We start from the raw sequence: 21,171 nt of genomic DNA on the forward strand, positions 1-21,171 counted from the left end.
GAGCTGAATGCTCCGTGTGCCAGTAAAGCTGAGCATACTGCTCTGCTCAGAACTATCCTGTAGAAATTAGCTGTTATTAGAATTAAATTAGAACACACTGATACACTCTCCCATCTTCCTGCCCAGAGAATCTCATCTGGGGCCTGGCAGAAGACAGGATACCAGGCATACCTGGGTATGACCTTGCGTGGACTCTTCCTACGTTCTTAGACAGATGTCAAGATTTCTTATTAGCTCTATATAGTAATGCTATTAGCCTAATTATAATGCTACTAATATTAGCCACATTGCACTGTTATGCAGCAACACCTTCTCACAGCACTACGGCCACCACTAAGGGCAACTGCAGGATTTTGCTGCTGTGTTGCTGAGTGGCCACCAAGCCCGCTGTGCTTTCAGGGCCGAGGAGAGGATGCTAGAGAAACCAAAAGGAAGGACTTGGCCCTGAGATGGAGCAACATCTCTGCTTGAAATAAAGCTACCTGCTATAGCCCAGGGGAATTCAAAGAATAGATAGTTTCAGAGTGAAAATAAGGAAATTCTGAACTGGCAGTGGCTCGGGGGATGGCTGATGTGAAGGCTACCTGCCACAGGAAACCCATTGGTGGTGTAATGAGAAATAAATCCAAAACCTGCCTAGAGTGGGCTTAGGAAAGTGATTTTTAAACCAGCATCCCATTTTCTCCCTACAGTCCAAACACGGCCCATGTGCCTGAGCAGAGATCCCTCATGCCTTGACAGCCAGGGCACAGCTCCCTATAGAAGCCTTTCTGTCTCCCAGGCATGTTGAGATTTGGAGGAAGGGTTTTTTCCTTAGTGAGGGCAGAGAAAAAAATCAGTCCCTGTTCTCTTTTGCTTCACACTCTATGGGATGGAGGAGAAGTGGCAGCATGCTGGGGAGAAGAAAAAGGGAGATGGAAGATGAAGAGATGAGGGAAAGGGATCCTGGTGGTAACATAAGCCCTGAGCAAGTATGATGTATGCATCGGTGGAAGGACACAGATGAGAGAGGACCAGAGACAGCCAAAGCACTGAAGGGGAGAGGCTGAGTACAGGCCCAGGGCACCAGCCACTGACATCCTACAGGAGAAAACGGTCCCTGTTGCAGTTGAAGGGTTTCTCCAGCCTCAGAGTTTCCTTTCCATGAATAATAAAAACAGCTCACTCCTACTTGGGAAACATAAATTTTAGGCTTCTCCTTCAGTCAGAATTCCCTCCTTCATTTCAGGAAAAAGACAAAGCTACCGAGAGGAGATGGGCTGTGTGGGTGCTAGGCTGCCTGTAGCCCCAGGCTGCCCACAGCAGAGGCAGGAGCTGCCAGATCCTGGCAGCATGCCCACGGGTCCCAGCCCTCACCCACCACCCAGCTGAACAGGCAAGAAACCAGTCCCAGTCTCAGCAGCAAATCATCCCACACAGCTCCTTCTGTGGGGCACCTCTGTCTCAGTGTCACAGCGGTTTCCAGCCAGCTGCACTGGAAAACTCACAAGCAAAGAGAAGGAGGGAGCAGGGGTGGGGGCATCAGATTCCCAACAGTTTTCATCAGCATATATCTATCTGCAAAGGCTTGAGGGGTAGTGAAATAGAGGTACAGATGCATGTTACAGCTGGGAAACAGAGGCAAAGGGAGGTTTTAATGAGACGGCGCTGAAACAACATGAAAAGTCAATGTGGAGTGAACATTCATTCCTTTTCTCCTCAGCCAAGCATCTTAGCCACAAGACCCTCCTTCCTCAAGGGGACAAACTGGGATTTTGTTTTGCAGTATCTCCAGGGCCTTGTTAGCAGCATTAGCTGCTCATTGCCTTTCCTCAGAGGGTGAAGCTTTGGGAAGCACTCTTCCCAAGTGCATAACCAAATACTGCTTTAACTGCAGGGAGCTGTGGGGGAAGGAAAGATGAACATTACAAGACATGCAAAGCACAGCACAATCCTACATGACTTCTGGATGTGTGAATTCCTCCGAAGAAGTCCTTCCTTACCCCCTTGCACTAATGAGCATAGTACCAAGAAGAAGAGCTTGCTGCCACCAAAAGCTGTTTTCACAGGTCCTGTGCATGAAGGACCCTACCTGAAGGCTGATCCATTATGGGGTCAGATCCCCACGTCCAGCTTCAAACCAGCAATATCATTCCAGGAGCACAAAGAGTCAACTCATAAGCATTCAGGGAGAAGTCAACGGAAACGTCAACTAACTACCCAATGAATGTGCAATTTAGCTGCTTCTAATTGATCTGCTCCCCTGATCTTTATGGAGATGGACAATATCAGGTCAGCAGTACAACTGCAGGTTTTTTGCTGTCCTCCAGGGCAGGCTGCACTGGCAACACCACATAGGCAGGGCTCCTTTGGGACTCAAGAGACACGGTGATGCTCATGGGGTGCTGAGGATCAACTTGTGCTGCACGGAGACCAACACAAGGACTCGACCTTAGCTGGAGCCTGATCATGTCCTTGGGAGGCCTCTGAACATCAGATAGTGAAAAAATATTTTACCTACTGGTAGGGTGGTCTGAGAGAGAATTGGTTTAGATTGGGACTGTATTTTTAGGGTAATTCAGCACAGGAGAGATGTGGGTTGAACTGTGTTGCAGGCTTCCTTGGGCATTCTTGTGTTCCTTCTCCACCCCACACACCTTGTTCCCCTTGCCAGGGTGGATGTCCCAGCTCCAGTAGTGCGTGGAGGACCAGGCAGGGAGGCAGCCAAGCCGGGTGGAGCATGCTGGGGGGAGGCGAGCCGGCCGAGCTCTTGGCACTTTGCACGACAACAGCTGCGGTATTAAAATGCACTTACGTTGTAGGCTTTGACGATCAGCTCGATGATATTCTTGGAGTCTTTGTGCAAAATCTCCACTGTTGTCCCAGGAATCAAGGCAGTAAAGTTCTTGGAAAATAATAAAAAAAAAAGAAAATAAAAGAAAATACTGAGATGAAGAAAGCAGAGGGCAAGGAGGGACCGACCAGATCCCCAGGAGAGGGGGTGGAGAATGAGATCAGCCCTCCTGCTCTCTGTGGGCGAGCAGCAGCATCTCAATGGTAGCAACGTGGCTGCTTGTTGTTTTTGCTAAAGCCTTGAGAGCCAGAGCAGAAGTTTCTGAAAGCAACCTTGCCTGAAACATCTCCCCTGAATCTGCAGAGGAGAAAAAACCCATGGGGCAGCTCCAAAGAGAGATCAGCCCTTGTAGCTCAGGTCACCTTTTTCTTTTGGAGGGGAGAGCAGAGACAGCAAAGGAGTTCAAATTGTATGTGGCATATTGGGGCCCTGGACTCCGTGATGGAAAAACACAGCTGGGCAGAAACACTGCACGCGATTAGGTAATGGGATTAAGTCACTGCAGAATGGGTTGAACAGGTTCCTGCTCTCTCGAATGCTGCACAGCTGGCAGCCATCCGAACATCAAGATTAAGCTGGAGTCTATTTTAAGTCTTCACATGCTCACTAACATATATATCTGTTTGCTCTAAGAAGCTTTAGTGCTTTTTGCTGAAAGGACTAGCGGGGAGGGATGGCAGGCTGAGCTTTGCCTGCCTGCGTGCATCTGCCTGCCCCTGCCAGCCCCACAGGCAGCACGCGGCCATGCGCATGCACGCTGGCGACCGCACATCATGGGCGCTTGTGGCTGCCTCCGCTTCACAGCGCCGGCTGGAAGGTGCTTTCAAGAGGCATTTAAATCTCCCCCTGGCCCAGGTGGCTCAGCAGCACTTACCTTGTACAGGACGTAATGACTTTTTGTAACAGCAAAAATCAGGTGGATATTGTTTTCAGCGAGTTTCTCCCCAAGAAGCGCCAGGGAAGGGTAATCCTAGGGGCATAAAAATGGCAGAAAGACTGATGACTAACGTAGGAACAGACTAATTTTATTGCTCTTCTCCCAACAGCAAAATTCATTCCAGAAACGTGGCATGTTTTGTCTGGGGATGAAGTCCCTCACGTATCAGCACAATTCTAACTGAATTCACAGAAATTCTGTCATCCTTAAATATTTCTGCTGCACCTTTCACTAGAATCTATGACCGACAACATCATTAGCTGTAGCAACACCTGAAACGCTGGATTTCTTTCCTCTTTCTGCTTTGCCATCAGCAGATGCACATGTGTAATAAGCTGGCTGCTGTCTCCAAGGCTGTGAGGCAGAGAAATCTAGAACTGGAGTAAATGGAAATGTATGATTTTTCTTCCAAAGCAGGAACATCCATTGCCTGCTCTTTCTGCATACTGGAACCATAAGGAGATTACAATAAGCTCTTTAATTCTGCAGGCTTCCCAGACAGAGAGGATAGCAGGAATATACTGCTCCAGTTACCTACAAGCAACAAAATAATGAACTGGGGCTCACTTTCAAGACACCAGCTTGAGTTTAAAATCCCAGACTTCTTCTGTAGTGCTGTTATCAGATAAAAACACCTTGTTTACTTGCAGACTGGAGGGCTGATTGGGAACCTCCAAGACTTAAATGTGGGAACACCAAGGCAGCATCCTCCCACCAGCTCCGCAGTATAACCCCATGTCAGTACGGGGACTGCCCTCCAGCATGCATATGCTTGCTTAGGTGGGTGGAAAGAGGTTTTCTCCGAGGATCCTAGCTTTTATCCAGAAAGACTTCCCTTTACAAGGTGACATCCATACAGGAACAAAAATCATAAGTAATGCTTGTGGTCTGCTGAATAAAGCACCCTTCTGCAGAAGGATGTGATAATGAGGCAGCAGGCAAGTGCTCTTTCACCCAAAAAGTTTCCTCCACTGAGTTTAAATTTTTAAAAAGGGCCAGTTTGTCTATTTATTACTAAGACATATGTTAGCATTGTGCTCAAAGGCTATGAATAAGGGGAGTGTCCTGTTGTGCTTGCTAGTGTAGCCACATCAAGGTAGACTCAGCGTCACCAGGGAAAAGCTGACAGTCCACTGGACATTTTAGAAAAAGGATGACATATTTTATGTTTTCTCTGCATTTTTCAGGCAAATTCTAATGCTCTTCAGGACACCAAATTACTTTTCCCTCCTTTGCAATGAGCCCTGAAAGAACTCACTAAACTCCTAACTCATCTTTAGAGCATCACAGAGCATTCACTGTGGGGGGATGCCCAAGGGGAACTGCAAATTTTATTTGCAAACTGCAGGATCAGGTGAAACCACACTGGTCAGAGAGTGTGTTTGCCAAAGGTTGCTGGAGTTGGAGGTGGCTGGTCTCCGGAGAGGTCCACCAACACCCCGAGGTCTCTGAGGGCTGGGCCCCCGTATCCCCCCTCACCAGCTGGCTGGACGCGCTGTACTCATTGGCTTCATTCAGGTGGCACTGGCCATCGTGGGGCTGCACCAGCCCTCCCAGCTTTCCATCCAGGGCTATGTGGGGCACGTCATCCGTTGTGAAGACCAGCAGGTGAGACGCCTCCTTACGCCAGCCGATCTTCTCCTGGGGGAAAACAAACCCCGTGAGACAGCCAGTCTGCCACTACTAAGCCCACGCTTTGCCCCTCGCCCTGCACAGGGTCCCAGCCATGCACCCATCCAGCAGCAGACCCATTAACACTAACCAGAAGAGCACCGTGCTCCTGTCCACCCATCCTGGTAAGAAAACAAGATGTCAGGGGCCCATCTAGCATTTCTCAATATCTCCTTCCAGCACACTTACTTAAAAAGGCATGAGGAGGTATGTGGACTGTCCACCAGACCTTCTCTACCCAGATCCAAGAATAAGAATTTCAGCTGCTTTTATAGCCAAAGGAGACCTGCCAAATTCCTCCACACACATTTAATCTGACCTTATTTCCTCAGCTCTGTGGAGTGGGCAAGGCAACTGCGAGAGCTGCAATATCCACCCTGCTCAGCAGTTTCATTACCACCCACTCGTAAAGGCTGTTTCTGAGCTGTGACACACAGCGAGGTCCCTGCCCGAGAGGACTGGCTTTGGTGCGCCCATGTGCATGCACAAGCATTCTGTGCAAGGACCAGACATTATTCACCATGGAGAGAGATGCAGGGATAGATTGTTTTTCCAAATAAAGGGATAACATTTACTGGATAATGTTTCCCTCCCACGAGCTTCCACAGGTTTCCAGATTTGCATCAGTCTGAGAAGATCTGTGCCTACAACAGCACACTGAGGTTGTTTGTAGAAATGGATGTGGAGGGAAACAGAGCAGCCCAAAGGAAATTTTTAGAAACCATAGTGCTGCAGTACACTCCCCTGCGCTTGCTGGCTGTTCCCACTGCCAGCTCATGCCAAGCCAGGCGGGCTCAGGTCCTGCCTGCCAACCCTGGCAGAGATCCTGCCGCGGCACAGACCGGAGCCAGAAAGCCCCATCTCCCAGATCTTCCCCTCGCCTTCCCTCCTCACACACATCCAGCATCCTGCCCGTCCCCAGCTCAGAGCAGCACAGCACAATTCCTTGGGAAGGGAGGAGGGAAAAGCTGGTAAAAGCTTACTGATGGGAACACATTGCAGATGAATATACCCAAGTCCTTCAGAGCTTACTGCTCAGCTTATTCAGCAAAATCTGATATCTGCCTTGTTTTATATTAACATGATAGCCTACAAACTGCTGCAGCCTGGCTGCAAAGATGCTTCCTATGGAAAGCGCTGGCGTGGACAGAGCAAGAGGGCAGTGCAAGCAGAAGGATGTGGAATCATGGCTGCCAGTGCAATTTTTGCCTCCAAATGTGAGTCATTGCCCAAAGCCTGCTGATAGTTCCGATAAATAACTCTTGCTTCAGGGACACCATTCCGGAGTAGATTTCCTTTTCCTCCCTACTGCAGAAGATATTTTTTCTTTAATGGCATTTTAAAGACCCACACAATGCAAATAAGGCCATAGGAAGAAATCTTTGGCAACATATAGCCTTTGCCATGTACCAGCACATTACAGTCCAGCTCAGTATGCAATGAGCACTTTTCTGCTCTGGGAAGGCAGAGTCATTCCTGAACTGACCCCACTGGACAAAAGGCAAAATCTCCATGCCAAAATGTAATTTCTTAAGAACTCAACCCAAAAGTGATTACAGCTCCAACAATGCAAGAGGCAGTTCTCGGTCTACTCAGCCACCAGGTAGAAGCTCATCCAGTTCACTTTTCTCTACATATCCAAAGATGATTTATTTTTTTTTTTTAATGATTGAGGCCAAGAAACTCTCAAAGAGATTAAAAGGATTAATCTGAGTTTCATTTCCTTAGAAATGCTCTACACACAAAGAAAATGAACTGCATTCAAGCAGCAGTTACAAAGCTACTTCAAGGGTGATGCTGCTGTTAACCTGCCTGCTAGCCCACCTTTAAATCAAGGGCTAACCACCCCTTTGCAGGCAAACTCTCTGTGCCTCTGACACATGCTTGTTTCCCACATAAACAATATCAAAACTGCTTTGGATGCTCAGTTCAGGAACTTGCTTCCTAAAAGCAACAAGCACCCACAGTTTCCATGCCAATTTCTGGGCACTGAGAGCATGCCTTGGAGCATTGGATGAGGGTGTCTCAGATGGGGTGGTCAAGCCAGTGCTGACGCCACACTGAAAGAGCTGGAGACCTATGGAAAAAGCACCCGGAGAGGTCGGCACACCAAGGAGCCACCGCATCTCATGCTGCCTCCGCCAACGGCTTCCAGGCGCTGGAAAATACAGCTCTTCTGCACGCAGTTTCCACCACGAAACCCAGAGCAGCACTCTGCTCTGTTTAAAACAAATAACCAAAGAAACTTTAATTTATTTTTACTGGACTGGGACTGTTGAACAAAAAAACCTGCACTGACGTCTGCCCCCTCATCTGGTTTTTGATCCTCATGGGATATAAAGGATTTTGTAAGCAGGGGTGGAACCTGACCCAAAGCAAAGTGGGAAGACGTGTCTCCCCGTGGCTGGGCACACTATGGATCCTGCCCCTCCTCCTACGACAAGCTGCAGTTGCCTTCTGTATCCCAAAAGACCAACTTCTCACTCCTTACAGCCAACAGCAACTGGCAAAATGGCCATAGCTGTCTCAGCACAGCACAGCCCTCCAAATCCTATTGAAAAGGCTACAAAACCCTGCATCAGTATTTCCAAGCCTGACATAAATATATAAATTTATGCTTTGAGCACCGAATAAAAGTGGTTCTATTGTCAAGACATCAACTGCCAGGAGATCCCCCTGGATTCATCAATTGTCTAAAACCCCATCAGTTTCCAGGTGCAGACCTTCTTGCAAGCAAGAAAAATATAGGTGCAAGGCAAGTATGCCTAGAGATTAAAACCCCAAACCTCCTTTGTTTTGCATAGCTCTGAAAGGCACCTCAGTGTCTCCCAGACTTCTTGGCCATCTTCATGTACCACTGTCTAGTAAGCACTAATCAAAACTATTTCAAAAGACATATTATTTCCTAATCCAGCATTATCTCTTTGCTGCATCTTAGTATATAAGATCCGAAACTTATACATAACACCAAGCCATATGATGCTTGCACTTAAAGAATGGCAGAAAACCAAAATACTGCAAATGGAAAATGTAATTACAGAAGGTTGATTAATATTACTGGCTTGCCATTTTAGCATCAGGATAAAGGCTTATTGTCTCTGGCTCTTTCATTGCCTCTAGAATAACATTTACCATATCTTCATCTTTCAGAAAGGAGCCAAACTCTGGGCCTGCTCATTAGTCTGTATTAGCTATACAAACTTTCCCCCACTCCTTGGGTTGAAAACCAGGCCAAAAAATGACTTGAGTGTTACAGAGCTCTTAGACACCTCATGCAGAAGAAATGCTTGATATGAATTACAGTATAAAAATACCTAGTCTACAGAGTAGGTATTGTTTCTGACACCTCAGCGCTTGAAGGGGAGGAGAAGACCACACTTGGACACTGTGGCTTGGAAACAGCAAGGCTCTGCCATGCCATGCCCAGCTCTCCCCAGGACGTCCCTCTTGATGTCTCAGACTCTGCTGCTAAGCACCAGGTACTCCATGGTCAATATGCTGCATTACCCTGAAGTCAGGGGGCTTTCTCAGGTCGTAACTGCCCCAAATATTGGGATTTGAATATGGTAGAGGGTGAAAACTGGAAAAAAATGGAGGATGCCAGCGAGATGCAGTGAGGTACCACAGTAATGATAAGGAAACCCACTTCAGAAGTCACCAAGGTGTCTGTATGCTTCTCTCCCTGAACTGGGGGAAAATAGCTCCTGAGTTACTAGAAACTACTGTCTGTGTAGGGTTTAGTCCCCACAATACTTCATTAATCACGGCTGGATACAAAGCACCGTTCATTGCAGCAAAGAGCATCCTCATCAGGAAGCAGAACTCCACTGCCACCCCAGATGTCTGTGACTTTCACTCGCCTCGACAGTGCTAAACCCACCACAACCCACAGCCATGGCCAGCTCAAGGGAAATTAATCACTGAGCTCCCATTTCAGTTACAGAACTTAGGAGGTCAGTCAGTTGGCCCAAAATTTTGGCTATTTTAACTCTGGTCAGACAAAGCCTTTGCTGCTCATGCCTGCAATCAGCAGGCAGCTGCTCCACCCACAGCAAGGGGCTGCCAAGGCAGCGTGAGTTATGGTGCAGCCGGTTCTCCTGCCTTGCACACCGGTCCCATGCACTTTCGTTCCCACACCTGAGCTCCAGCAATTAATTAACTGCTGCGGCTGCAGAAATTCCTCTGTCATGACCTGCCACATCATGCCAAGAGCCATGTAAGCGCACACACACACCCCTGCTCACTCTTCCTAGATGTTGCTCAGTCCTGAATTTAGACGGTGCCAGCAACTAAATTCACTTTCTGAATACAGAAGGGACCAGGCTGTACACTCAAAAATGACAGTTAAAGATTTTTGTCCTTACCAACAGTTTGAGACTAGCACAAATGTGCAGGAAATATCTTGCAGGTCTCCTGCCTTCCACCAACACCTCCAAAGTGAGCCCTTGTGATACATATTGCAGTATTTTGCACTGTAGGGAAAAACTGTCCCATTTTTGCAATAAAGTGGTGGAAGAGACTGAAAAAAACCCCACGGTGGGTGGCACAACCAAGTCACCACCCTGAGATATATCTACTCTAACCACGAGAGCCACCTCTCCAAAACTGAGAAGCACTTTATGCCCAGACGAGTATTGGGAGCAGCACTGTAGTTGTGTCAACATCATCTTGTGCCAGGATGGGAGAGGGAAGATGACTGTTGGGTGCCATCAGATCCGATGAGGCAGGTTCAGTCCTGCTGAAAGCATGAAGCATAAATGAAACCAACCCAGATCTCATTTCCCACAAGCCTGCATCCCATCACTCCTGCAGACGATGCCTATCTCCTGGCTCACAGAATCCAGACCCAGAAGAAAACACACTCAACCAAAGGAATATGCAAGACTCGAGCAATCAAAATCCAAACTGCATGTCAAAAGGGGAAAAGACAACTGGAGTTGTCCCTGGTGAAGCTCAGCCACATGGTGGAGGGGAGGAAACACTTCCATCCCTGATACATAGAGGGATATGGAGCAGCCTACCTAATTGTTCCAGAAAGATCTTCAAGTGAACATCTCCAAAAACCCTAAGGACATGGATAACATGGCACCAAGCTAATGAACTCTGTCTTTAATTACTGCTAACAGCTCCAGTGTTGCTGACAAAGAGGGAGAGCAGGCTATCAGCACCCGAGGTGGGATCATCCAGCTCCACACAGAAAGCGGGCAGGTACAAGCAGTAGGAACCGCCTCCAACCCTCAACATGGGTCAACTGCTGCAAGACGTGTTTGACACACACTTAAGAAATGCATTGAGCCAACACACAGTGCTTGTTGCACACGGGTGTACATGAATCTTAAAGGATTTTGTCCCAGGTGCTCAGGGATCAGAACTTACAACTCTAACCATGTGACGAAATCTCAGCCCTAAATTTGCATTTTCAAAAGCTCCTTTTTTACCCCTTTAAACTAGAAAAACATTCTTTGGATGTTCGTGGACAAAACGTATGAAAACAGTAGCCTTTTCAAGGCATTTTTCATGGTTTCTGCAAGAAAAATTTAGTAGTTACTTCCAGGAAATGGCATACTGAAGCCTTACCCTGGTCCAAGAACAGAGCAGAAGAAACCTCCTCTTCTTTTGCTCTGCTTTAAAACCCCAGAAATCAGAACAACTCACCTTGCACACAGCAGCCTGCAAAATTGCATCGAAACCACCCTCTGGAGCATCACGGTTGCGGGAAACTTTCTGTTTCTGAACTTCTTCATTGAAACGGTCGACTTTATCCGTTAGGGACAAGAGGTGGCGGAAGCCAAAGGATGGGACACAGCTGGGGAACAGCTTGTAACTGCAGGAGGAACAGAGGAGTGATCAGCTGGGAGGAACCACACCAGCAGCCAAGAGCTGCAGAAGTCACCAGCTTTACCATGTTGGTCTCCAAACTTCTGTTCAGAAAGGTTGAATACTTTCACAGGGCTTCATATTTTCGACACTTCAATTTCTGGCTATTTATCTGAAAAACCCTACCACGGAGCCCTTTGTTTGTTTGTTTGTTTTCCCCCAGAGGCTTTGAACAGCTGAAGTCTCCAAAGATCTCACCAGGACTGAACATCTCTCCATGTAAGGTGTGAGTGGAGACCACACACCAGCCCACCCAGGGTCATGCAGCTCTGCAGTTTCTGCACCCTTAAAGCAGTTTTCACACTGGGAATCTGCAGTGCAGGATGTGACCACAGTGATGTGGAGGGTGTGTTTTGTCAGAGCCACCCTCCTCAGCAGCCCAGGAGGGTGGTGTGAGCCGTGCCCCATGCCTGCAGAACCGGTGGGCTGGTGTCAAAGGGCACCACGCAGGAGCATCACTGCTGATAGCTACTTTTCCCCTATTTTCAATATGCATTTTCACTCTGTCATCCAGTTTTCTTAGCAATACATGCCACCCCTCACCCACTACATGTCACTGGGCACGTGGCAATTGCCTAACACAAGATGTGTTAATAACTAACACCAGCTCCTGCATCCTCCCACTCTTCCTGCAAGCTGGTAAGCAAACACCATCTCTGCTTTCCAGAGCACCACTGGAGCAGAAAGGCACAAGTGGCACCTAAGGCAGAGAAATGCTTCGGCAGGCTACCAGGAAAGCTTTTTCCATACAAAACTATCAGGAGGCAACTTTGGTGCTCACCACGTGGCCCGGAGTGCTCAGCAGAGCAGCTCCCATGGTGTGGGAAATCAGTGCAAGGGAGAGGAACAAGAAGGGTTAAGAAAAAAATATGTTTAAAAAGGAGTTGGGCAAGCACTGGTTCACTCTTATCTTCAAAGATAAAACCTGGAGAACAATTAAAGGCCTCTGCTGACACATGACCCACTAGGGGTAAGTTGTAAGAAGCTTTTTACACAAAGGAGTATTTAAGATTTACTGCTGCTGGGAACTCAAATCCCTCACAAGGGATCCCAGAGCAGGGATTTCCACATGCACAGCCATGAACACACCTAACCGCGGGGCAGATCCCACTGCCCCAGGAGTGCCTGGCAATTAGAGCCATCCCTTGTGATCAGCTCTGTGTTCAGACTTGCATCCTGCTCACACCCAGGGCTGAAGCAAGGAGTTTGCGATGTCTGAAACCCCTGCACTGCAGGGTCTCAGCAAGGAGCCTGTAACCTATACGATACATCTGGGTGCTCTGTTTGCCAGAGCCCTGGTGCAGAAAGAAAACACTGACACGCTATAGGGTCCCACCTCCCATAAAAATGTATAATTTAATCCTTTTTTGTTTGTTTTACACTCCAGATTAGCTGGCAGAAGCTGCAGGCAGCAGCAGGACAGACAGTGGATATCTGAGTGACTACACAAGGGTGAGTTATCTCAGGCTGTAACCTCCAAAAGTCGTATCGCAGATCGATGGACAATTAGGTGTTCAGTCAATACCTCTGCCTTCCTTATCTTTTTAAATTTAGTGTTTATTTCCTTCATATTATCTCTCTTGAATGACAGCATAGCTGCGAGAGGCCACGTCCTGGCTCCCTGGGAGGTCCCAGCCAGTATGCTGAGCCACAAGCATGGGCGAGCAGCAAGCTGGGGTGAGATGGAGGAGGAGGCACAAGGGATCCCAGCCAGACCCCGCATAAAAACAGGACCACACACCACCCAGACCCGCAGAACAGCCATCACATGAGGAGAAGGAGAGAGCCTCTACCAGGGGCAAAACACACCCACCTTGGCTCATGTTTACTTGGAGCTTTTCTTAGATGTGAGCAGGCTACTGGGTGAACTCTGTTCTGACACTAGAAATATCTGCAGACATACCCACACCTGACAACGCACCTCACTGCCACATCAGCCAGCCACCTGGCAGCAGCGACCAGCCCGCCTGCAGAGCAGGCAGGGAAGGCAACTCCGCCGGAGCCAGCACCTCTGGTTGGGATGAAGAGGAAACAGAAAGCAACTGGAAGGGGGCACCCACCAGGTGAGCTGCCTTGAGCAATCCTTCCTAAATGGTTTCCCAAGACCAGGCTGGCTTAATGTAACCCATGAACACAAAAGCAACCAAAGCAGGTAAAACCAAAAGGACATGCAGATAGCCTGATGATGGTGGGAAAAGCTGAGGCAACAGCTCTGGATGACATTAATGAAGGGGCATCGGCAGTTTCAGGAATGCCTTGCTGTAGAGGTGTCCAGCTCCATCTTCTTCTCCTCTTCCACCCCTCCCCTCCTGTACATTTCACTTGGCAAAAGCCATGTCACTTCAATTAAATCACACACCAGCTAAAGTTTCCAACATTTCTCCAGCTAGAGAAAAATCCTGTCCCCAGTCCACAAGCAACATGATTGGGTGATTGGAGACTGAGGATGACACAGATGACTGAGAGCACCCCTCTGAAGCCATGCCAAATTTCTGAGGGGAAAGAGCTACAAAGAGCATATTGTATGGTGCCATGGTGGCAGAGCCACCTCCCCAGCTCAGTCAGCATGTTCACTTTTGGCTGTGCTTCATGGCCAAGGCATGAGTTTTCAGTGTTAAAATCCATTTGATTTTCATCTCTGGACAGAACTAGTGAAAAAAGAATACAGATAATTTTGTCTGGACAACAGTCAATGTGCAGTGAAATGCCAAATGCTTGGTCAATGCCAAAAGTTGGCCTAGAAACTCACAGCTGATGAAAGCTCTCTTTAATCCATCTCTCATACGGAAAACTTAAAGGATGCATGTTTGCAGAGCTTGGCATCCATCTGTATGGTGGTCTTGCAATGTAAGTATCCACGAATGCCTCAAAAGTGCTAACCTTCTGTCCTTAATGATTAGAAAGCACCCAGTGATGGATAAGGTGAAGATGGGGACCATGGGGGTAAGTGACAACAGTGACATTCTCCCAGAAGGGCACTGGCTGCTGTATCCATCCTTTCATGCCAACAGCCAAACCCATCTGAGTCTGAACATCCTTCACTACACTCTGTTTCACTCCAGCATAATTTCCAGTTCAATGGTTTTGATCTCAACTCCAACAGTTAAAATCAAATTAAAAGACTCTAGCAAAGACACTACAAAAGGAAGAAAGCTCTGATATGCTGCAAAGCAAGCCACATCATCTGTGTCTTTTGCAACTGCCAGTCTGCTTTCCTTCCACAGAAATAAAGATGAAAAAAACCTGCCTGACGCTTTCAAAACACATTACAAGAACTCCAGGCTGTCACAAATCTTACTTCCCCCAAACACTTCTGTTGGGAAGGACTTATGCTACCTTGGTCTCCTTATCTGTAAAATGGAGACAAAGAGCTCAATTGATTTACTCAAAGCCAAACTATGACTCAGAGCTAGGAACAGAAATCAGGAATTTCTGGCTCTTGCTCCTTTTTCTTAAAGCCTGTTAAAAAGCCCGCATCCTCTTCAGGTACTTAAAAATAGCTTCAGGCTCCTGATAGAACAGTTTCCACCTGTAGATGCAGAGATCACCCAACAGCCAATGCAAAATTGGAAGCTGTCCTATTTTGAATCCCTCTGGAGCACCACAGTGACAGCCATGGCTAACCAGCATTCCCAAAAGTCAGAGCTTAAGTGTGGTTCATTATTTAAAGAAAGAATAGGAAGAGAAGATTGCAGCCAGGCTCTGTGCAAACACAGTGCTTGTCCCTTTGGGGTACACCTACCACTTACCCAATGCAGGGATTGTTTTGGTATCTTGGTGCCGTGTAGGAGAAAGGAGAAATATTTTTGTCCACAAAAGAGCCAAACCCCAGTCGGAAATTGCTAGTGAGCTTTCGCATCTCTTCAGCCAGCTTGGTCCCCAGATTGCGAATATTATCTAGGTCATCATTCATGGACAGGGAGAGATCCATTAGGTAGTAGAGGTCCACAGGATAGTCCTCCACTTGCCGAACCTGAACTCGGAAGGAGGTCTGGTCACCTGCACACACACAAGAGTTGAAAGCAGTGAAAAGGAAACTCCTAGCACATATAAAATCCAGACCGTGTTGGGTTTTTTTTTCCCCCCTGCAGAGCAGATCACTTGCAAAAGAAGAGGGTGAGGGGAAAAAGCTTTTCCAAACCTATCCCTTAGGAGACTAACAGGAAAGCAGGTAATGACTTTGGGTCCTCTTAAGCTATGTAGTGTACTGGCTGGCAGGAAAAAAGATACATCTATGGAGTGCATGTCTCTGTTTTACTCTGGAGATATGAGATATCTTTCTACCTCAGCTGACAGAATGTCTAAGGGGGGACACATGAAAAATGCTGCTGCCTCAATTGCGTACAGGCCAGGGGCGGGTGTTTTCCCAGAAAAATGGAAAGAAAAGCAAGCAGAGTGAACCTCAAATGTTTCATGGACTACTGAAAGAGGGACCCTGCACATGCTTACTTGGGTACATCTGTAAAACAAACCAGGAATGGTCCAAGAAGTCCTGCACAAAAGAGAGAAGGAGGTGGAGCAGGAAAGGAAGGAGGGCCAGGAGAAAACAGCCAGAGTGAGATGAATGCAAGATGTCCTCTGAGCTGTGCAGGAAAGCCAAGTTGAAGCAGACACAGAAGAAACACCTTTGAAAAGAACCTCTCCCCCAAAAAGTGTAGTGCCATCATGATTCTGGAGAAAGCAGGGCAAAAGGGAAGTGAACTGGAAACAGAAGTTTGTTAGGGTCACCCAGGGAAGCACCGAGGCAGGGATGAAGGTTCCTGAAGTGATGAACATGAGGGAAGGAGCTGACAGGGCTGAGTCACAAGCTGAACAAATGTGAAGAGCAGAGGAAAGCCCTTCCCTTGATCTTCCCCTTCACCAAACCACTTTCAACAGAGATGCCCTCCAGAAGGTGTGCCTGGGAAGGAAGGCCACTGCTGGCACTGCCCACACCTCAGAAAAGGTAGAGTAGCTTCAAAGTGAAGTCAACTTCACACCAGATGGATCTCGGTGGAACCAGAGAGGAGGTGGCAAACGTTTGCCTTATGCCTTGCTGAGAAAGGGGTCTAAATGGAAACCCCAGCGCTCTCAAACCCCAGGCTGGTTTGGCAATCTCATGTTCCCAGCTGCCACCTCAGCCCTCTTCCAGCTCAGTGGGGTCTCAGACCCAGGGACTCGGATCCTCTCAAGACCAAGCTCCCCCTCCTGCCCACCTGTCCCAGGTCTTCATGGCTGAGGCTGAACTTTAGGCACTGGCAGGTTCTGCAACACACTCATGACTTCCCCTCTTCTTCCCAGAAATTTAATGCACATTTTTTTAGCATTATGAAAACATTTCTGTAACCATTTCATTGTTCTCCTTGTTGTGCACAGCAGCACAGCTGCTCCCACTCACTGCCAGCTCAACAACACGCCGCAGCAGCAGCCCCAAACCGCTGTGCTGGCCAGACACAGCATGAGGGGCTTTGGAGCCCCGAGGCAGGAGCCCTGCCTGGCACCTGGGGTCAGGCTGTGCCGAGCAGCACACAGGGCCAAACACCCTCCCTGGCTCCAGGATCTGCTTTGAGGCGATTCCTGCAGCCGTCCCCGTGTGCGGGGAGCAAGCAAACACCCTCTCCCAGCCCTCTGCAGCAGCTGCTACGGCCCAGCAGCATCCACCCCCTCGGCAAAGGAGCTGGGGTGCTGCACCCCAGGGCACGTCACCAGGGTCAGAGCTTGCCTCTTTTGCAAACAAAGCTGTGAAGGGTTTAGATCCGGCTCTGCTCTTTGCATCTCAGGCAGCTTCGTGCTGGGGTACCAGAGGAGTCACCTACAGCTCCTAAACCAAGACCTTCCCTCTACTTAATGATTTTCCCCCCACATTTAGATCATGGGTTATTTCCAAGCCAGGTCTTCTTTTCTTTCAGGCAGTTGCTCCCCCCTGGAATCTGCTACAACCCCACCTGGCAAAGGCAGGGCTGTGAGAGGCACCACGTGCAAACACGCACACATAGGTATTGCCCCGATATCAGTTTTGGAAGCAAGAAACTTGCCATATATATTCCTCCTTACTGTCCCTGTCTTTCTTTTCCAGCAGGAGCAGGACGTTCTCAGCACTGTGCTGCAATGTAGTATACAGCAGGGTGCAACTCAGAACTGTCCCTACAGTAAACAAAGCTAAAGAAGTGCCTCAGTGAAATCAGGTGAGCCTAATGCTGTACCCAGCACGCATTTTGGGGGGTGAACAAAGGAGAACATCATTTATATAGTGCAAAACCTGTTAGCACTGGTTGCAGGGTAACAAAACATGATTGAAAGCTTGACTTTAATTCAGAGCTGCAAGAATGTGTTTAACTTCAGGAAAATTCATTCCCATGCCTATTTTTTTCATTCCAACATATTTTTCCCACTGGAATACCCAACCCTTTCAGAAAAAAGAGGATGTGTCCTTCCACATTTCCCAACATTTCCATTTCCAAAACACTGTTCTTCCGGAGCTGGTCCTAAAATGGGATTTCCTGTGCCAGAAAAGGTATTTGGGATGCTCTGATCAAACCTTCTTCTCTTAATAGTTATGAATTTATTAGTCTCTGAGAAGCACCAAAAATAACAGGATCCTGGGCCTGGTTCTTTCATTCCTAACTGCACAAATCCATTATCACAGAGAAAATATCACTAATATATGTAGATGTAAGTGCAAAAGAATTTATTACTCTCTGTGCAATAGTACTCTCATAATTCTAGGGATAATCCAGCCCTCTCCTTCCCCATGTATCGTCACCACCATCATCTCCTTAGGGCTTTTACTGAAAAGTTTTAAATTCAGTGCTGAATTCAGAAATGTTCCTTGGATACTGTCACACAGAGGCAGTGCAGAAACTGGAAAACCTGGTTTTGGCCAATTTCAGAACACAAACTCAACAATCACTCTTAATCAGGAAAAGCTCTTTTTTTCTGCTTGGTGAGGCTTACAGCTTGATGGGCAACACAAGTTGCATCTATTAATTTTTTAAATTCCTTTTACACTATTCATATTTTTCATTTAACCAGGACACACCGCTTTACAGTTGGACCCAAGATTAAAAAGCAATATTATAAAAACTAAATGCTTGATCTGAAAGCTACCCTGTTAATTTAAGGGCTTTGGAAATTAGCTGTGGGCAAAGAGATTTGGGGATGTGACTTCTGCCACAGGACAATTAGATCAAACTGCCTGGGTGGGAACAGCAAACAATTGACAATTCACTCCCTTCTGCTTCTGCTTAGTGGTCTAAGAATAAAAGATCACCATTGCCACAGACCGCTGTGTGAGTTCATCTTTGAAATAGTACACCCTTCATGCCCAAAATTAAATCAACATTGTCTCCTTCTTGTCTTGGGTTCACAGGGTGAAACCCATTCCTAAACTCAAGGATTAATGGATAATTTAAACTGGGGATGCTACAACAAGGGTTTAGGAAGTCATGAGCCCTAAGATAGAGTGGAGCCCAACATCAAAAAGAGAGCAAAAATGGGAGATACTATTACAATCATCTAGGTAAGTCCATCCTCCTGCAGTGACTCTGATACTCTGCAAGAGGGGCACAAGGCGGGGAGCTCACTGGCTCAGCGTGGGTATCGCTGCGGGGGCCCTCAGGGTGATTCCTGCTGCTCAGCCCAGATCTGGAGGGCTTTTCAGTCCAGGGAGCACTGAAGATGGCCACACGTGTGGTGTCCTGCGAGGGCTGGCAGGAACAGCACACCAGCCCTGTGCAGCCCAAAGCATCCGACAGCGTGGCCCCCAGGAAGCCACAGGGAGATGGACCCCCACACCCTGCCTCAGACCAGAGCCGTGGGCATCTGCGCCTCCAGCTGGGCGGAACTGCCAGGGATTGGGAAAGGGGAATTTGCTGAGTGTGGAGGGCACTGCACATGAAGGAGGGTCTGCAGGAAGCAAGATGTGGAAGCTGAGCCAATCCCTTCTGCCCAGGAATTGCCTCAAGAAACAGGAGTAATAACAACTCCCTTTCTTTATGGGAGGAAACCCTGTGTCATCAGCAACATTCAGTTGCAGAAGCCATGTATCTAGCCATACATCCAGTGGTGACTTCCTCAGGTATCTGCTTTTAAGGCTTTGAAGCAAAATTTCTTTACATTTGAGGGTCTGGCTGATGACAGCAGTCATACTGCTGAGAAAGAGTTAATTAAGAGACATGACAACTATCCAACCCATAACATTAAAACAAAAAATCCTGCAGAAACTGGTAGGCTCTGGGAGCCCACTGGTAGCACAAGCACCAGCTCAAACTCCTGTTTTTCTTGGACAAAACATCGTATTTCATTTTTCTGTATGCTCATGAGAGCTGTCACAAAACTGTAAGCCTTAGAAACCCACACCAATTGCTTATAATGAATTGAGCTTTTATATTTGCTTCTTAACTTTGTAATAAAGAGCTTTTTTTTCCCCCCCCTTCAGAAATATTGGCTGCCAAATTTTTTTAAGAATTCTGAACCCACATTAAAGCTTCCCCCATCACGCAAAAACTTTTGATAACAAGCATGCTCACATGGCTCAGTCCAGCCATTCCCTTCTAATTTTAATTAAAAGGGAAGAGATTGAAGAAAAGTGATGGCTCAGGGGAATGAAACAGGGATCTGGCTACAGTCCAAGGCCTGAGTCACAAGTTCAAACCTCCCATCTTCTGCCTTGATCCCATGGCTCTTTTGCGTACTGACAGAAAACAGACAGGCGTTTTTGTTTCCAATTTATAGAAGGAGTTGTCTCAGTTTCGAGACAAGCACTGTCAACTTGGTGGAGGATCCAAAGTTATTTTAACTCCTTCCATCCAGTCATTACATTTTTAAGATGAGCAGGTTCCTTTTAAACACATGCAAGGATTAAGATTAGTATTGATAACAGTTGTGGGTGGGCTTTGACTGACTTCACATACCGCAGTGTCCTCTCCCATATGGAGGACATACACATCAGACCCAAACCTGTTCGTGAGGCACCAAAGTGCACAAGCTGTGAAAGGGGCCAGCAGCCACCTGCTTTAGTGGGCTATGAGGTCAGGAGCTATAACACACTCTCGGCATGCCCTGGCCACCCTTTCTCACCCACACACCCCCCAGCAAATGGCTCACAGCCGCTGGGGACTCACCAGGACGAAGATTCAAGGCGACCTTCTGAGGCATGATCTGCGTGACATCTAGGTGGGTCTGGCCAGAGCCCTTGCTGCTGAGAGGGACGTTCTTCACCACGCTGATGCTGCTGCTGGGATTTTCAATGGCTCCAGCACAACCGTTTGCAATCAGATTCTGCAGGAAGTCACACCGCGATGTGATGGACTTTGTGCTGCTGAACTCCTGGGGGATGAAGAATAGACAAAAGGGAAGGGGAGGGAGAAACATCAATCACATAGCACAGGCTTTGTTTTGACAGGCTAGTATCTGTAGCAAATAGGAGATGACAACAACCTGGTGTCATTTGTGGTGGTTCACTCAAAAGCACTGAGCCTCGAGCCTTTCAAAGGAATCTACCAAAAAAGAAATTCTGCAAGGATTTGAAAATTTAATTTGCTCATACACCATTGCAGCAGAAAGCTAAGCCTGCATTTTCACCTCAGCCAGAGCAGCAGCACTTGCTCCCAGCTTTGGTTTAGGCCACATGAAGAAAGCCAGGCAAAATGTTTGATTTGCTGCCTTACAGCCAACCGCCATCTCTTCAAGAATAAAAGGTGAGAAGCTGTTACTTTTCACATGTGCATCACCTCAAATGAGCTTTGCAAAAGAGAGAAGAGTGGATGAGGAGGTGGCACCAAGGGAAGCATGACAAACCCACTAACCCAGAGAGCCAAGTCAAGATGTGAAGCTGGAGACTGATGCTGGGTGGCTTCAGGGAGCTGCTACCTCT

General features: G+C 47.6%; 1 protein-coding gene across 1 annotated transcript in view; it reads right to left on the bottom strand.

Moving 5' to 3' along the window:
* The window catches only part of ITGB5 (integrin subunit beta 5), a 56,938-nt gene that overhangs the window by 30,494 nt on the left and 5,273 nt on the right, over positions 1-21,171 (bottom strand). The window contains exons 3-8 of the mRNA XM_026852339.1: positions 20,420-20,624; positions 15,068-15,317; positions 11,097-11,265; positions 5,250-5,411; positions 3,708-3,803; positions 2,795-2,884 (exon numbers count right to left, since the gene is read on the bottom strand). Of these exons, the coding sequence (XP_026708140.1) occupies positions 2,795-2,884; positions 3,708-3,803; positions 5,250-5,411; positions 11,097-11,265; positions 15,068-15,317; positions 20,420-20,453 (801 nt within the window). The 5' untranslated portion in view covers positions 20,454-20,624. The remainder of the gene's footprint in view (positions 1-2,794; positions 2,885-3,707; positions 3,804-5,249; positions 5,412-11,096; positions 11,266-15,067; positions 15,318-20,419; positions 20,625-21,171) is intronic.

The sequence above is a fragment of the Athene cunicularia genome (assembly GCF_003259725.1).
Source record: "Athene cunicularia isolate RWA chromosome 7 unlocalized genomic scaffold, athCun1 chr7_part1, whole genome shotgun sequence".
Taxonomy (NCBI): domain Eukaryota; kingdom Metazoa; phylum Chordata; class Aves; order Strigiformes; family Strigidae; genus Athene; species Athene cunicularia.